At 30.4% G+C, this 2,964-nt stretch overlaps 1 protein-coding gene across 1 annotated transcript; it reads right to left on the minus strand.

The window, feature by feature from the left end:
• Positions 1-2,410, minus strand: LOAG_04543 (CMGC/CDK/CDC2 protein kinase; the record flags this gene model as incomplete). Its single annotated transcript, XM_020446624.1, has 8 exons — positions 1-108; positions 202-346; positions 432-595; positions 897-1,073; positions 1,237-1,354; positions 1,578-1,734; positions 1,842-1,910; positions 2,401-2,410. The coding sequence occupies 8 exons, from the start codon at positions 2,408-2,410 to the stop codon at positions 1-3; spliced, it is 948 nt and encodes a 315-aa protein (XP_020303064.1).
• Between the last annotated feature and the right edge of the window lie 554 nt (positions 2,411-2,964).

Genomic DNA, 2,964 nt, shown 5'->3' on the forward strand with positions numbered 1-2,964 from the left:
TTAATCGAATAATTTCTTCATTTTTTCCCAATCGATATCTTCGAAATAAGGATTCATTAAAAGTTGTTTTGCTGAGATTCGACGTGCTGGATCATACGTTATCATTGCCTGTAAACTAATACGATATCATAAAGTAACTAAAATTTATTATTTTTAAATTTAGCATTTTACAAACTTAAAATTATAACATAAGTGTTGAACCTTTAAGATATCCAAATCATTAGAATCCATATATTTGCCAAGAACCTTGTCAAGAATACAATGCTTCCATTGAGGAAATTCTTCCTGATAATCCGGTAATAATGTTACTCCAGGCCAGATTTCTTCCGTTGGCGTTGATAAAATGCTGAAAATGCTAACAATGAAAAACAAGACGGCAAAAAAAAAAAAAAAAAAAAAGAAAGAATGACATAAATGCAAGTGTGACAAACCTAAAAATGGAAAATATCTGAGCGATTTCTGAGTCACCCTCAAAAAGTGGTAATTTTGTAGCCATTTCAGCAAATATGCATCCAATGCTCCACACATCAACTCCTAACGTATAACATTCCGCACCAAGTAGTATCTCTGGTGCTCGATACCATAAGGTGACAACCTGCTCAAGAAACAGTAATTCATAAAAGTTTACAGTATATAGAGGATGATGACGGAGGACACAAAAAAAAAGAGAATTTAAGGATAATGGGAAATAATTTTCTCGATTTATCAACTAACAGTTCTCGTTTTTCTTTATTTTTTTAATCAAAAATAAAAGAAATCAATGAATTACATTGCTTCAAAAATATCAGGACAGATTAACTCACATAGTTCCATTAATCAGTAACTCTCTGATAGCTCCAACCTTTATCACCCATTCGTAATATGGGACTATCAAATGAAAATTAGAATAAACTTACCTCATGAGTATAGGCTCGTAATGGAATACCAATTGTTCTTGCAAGGCCAAAGTCAGCGAGCTTTAAAATACCATTGGCATCAACCAGTAAATTTTGTGGTTTCAAATCGCGATGCATAACACGGCGCTGATGGCAAAAACAAATGCCTTGCAATATTTGGTATAAAAAAGTTTTTTGCTGAAAAAATTAAAATTTCGAAACTTCACTCTTATAATAATCCACTGAATTATTAATAATTCACTGTCATTTAATCAGCAAAGAACTCATCCTTCATCTTCATGATAAGATCGATCCATATCATGAAGATGATGTAAGAGTTAAACGAAAATACCCCAATAACCTCAGTTTTATTCATCAGCTCGTTATCAGGAAGCAAATCAATGTATCGACGCAAATCCATATCAATGTATTCAAAAACCAGGTATATGCGACATTCCTCCATTATAACCCCTTGGAGACTAGAATTTCAAATTTTAAGCAACATTTTCAAATATGTATTCATACGATAGCCTATGCATCTACCGTAGCATTATCTAAAAGTGACAACAGAAATGCACTAATAACATTTTTGCACTGACCAGTAATTTATTACTGTAAAAACCTTATCAAAAAATTCTTTACAAAGTTTTTATTTCCGGAATATCAGTGAAAAAAAAAAAGAGAGAGAAAAGGGAAACACACCAAATAATGTTTGGATGTATCAGTTCACGAAGAAGGGCAATCTCGCGTAAAGTTGTAGCCGGAATACCTTCTTCCCGATGTTCCAAACGAATCATTTTTATTGCTACCGGTTTTTGTGTTTGTTTATGAATAGCTTTATAAACAACACCATATGCTCCTAAAAGCATTTGAAAAAATATGGAAATGCTTGAATTTGTAGAGATAATTTGAAACTTCAGAAAAAAAAAACTTTAATTGAATGTTACAAAATAAATTTCGACATACCTTCGCCAATTTTCTCGAATTGACGATAGCTTCGTAAATTATTCCTTTCTTTTGCATCATTATGCTGCCCTGAAAGAAGTTGAAAAAAAATTTTGATTGAAATTATATTTCAAACCAATGATTTAACATTATCACTTAACGCATTTATCAATAAAAATTTTCAATCTAACAATTAATGAAATTCGATGATAGAATCTTTCTTTCCTTTTCATAACATTGTTTTTCAACAAAAATTTGTTTCAAATGTTAAATACAAAAGGAAAAAGCTGAAACACTGCTGAGATTTGTCGCTATATAATTAATAGTAACCTTAAAATTTGTAATTTAACTATCAGATCTACAAAATAACCTTTTCTTCATGGGATAGTTGATTAGACAAGAATGAAATGATAATAGATATTAGTAACATGAATATTTCTCAAAATGCTATACTTCATTGAACACACACATACACACATACACACACACAGATACACACATACACATGATTATTTCTCAAAATGTTATATTTCATTGGACATACACACACACACACACACACACATACACATACACATACCCACACACATACACATACACACATACACACACATACACATACACACACATACACACATACACCTACACATATATAAGCACATACACAAACGATTTAGGATTGTTGTATTGTTGTTTTCGATCTTTTAAAAGTGGTGAATCATATTTTCAGAAAATGATTCCATCTTTGTCACCGATTCGATTTTATCCTATCTTTCATACTTTCTAAGTAATTACACACGAATCTTTGACATTTTATAAATTTGACCTTTATAAAACTTTTCCCTTTTCTTTCTTTTTTTTTCGCAAATCCCAATCATTTTTGGACAGTATATTAAAGTTTTCTTTTTTTTTTGTGATATTAAGATTCATTAATGACAAGAAACAATGAAATGGAGAAAATAAGAGATAAAAAGCTGATTTTTCATAATCCTAACCAGTTCTTTTAAAATATCTCGTTGGTTGTTCGATTACATTTTTCCGAATGTACGCTCTGTTTGCTATCTTAAAAATAAAACATTAAAAAAAAAGGAAAAATTGAAAAATATTGAAATCGAAATTTTCAAAAATCTTTGACTTCCCAAAA

Source organism: Loa loa, assembly GCF_000183805.2.
Source record: "Loa loa unplaced genomic scaffold supercont3.247, whole genome shotgun sequence".
NCBI lineage: Eukaryota > Metazoa > Nematoda > Chromadorea > Rhabditida > Onchocercidae > Loa > Loa loa.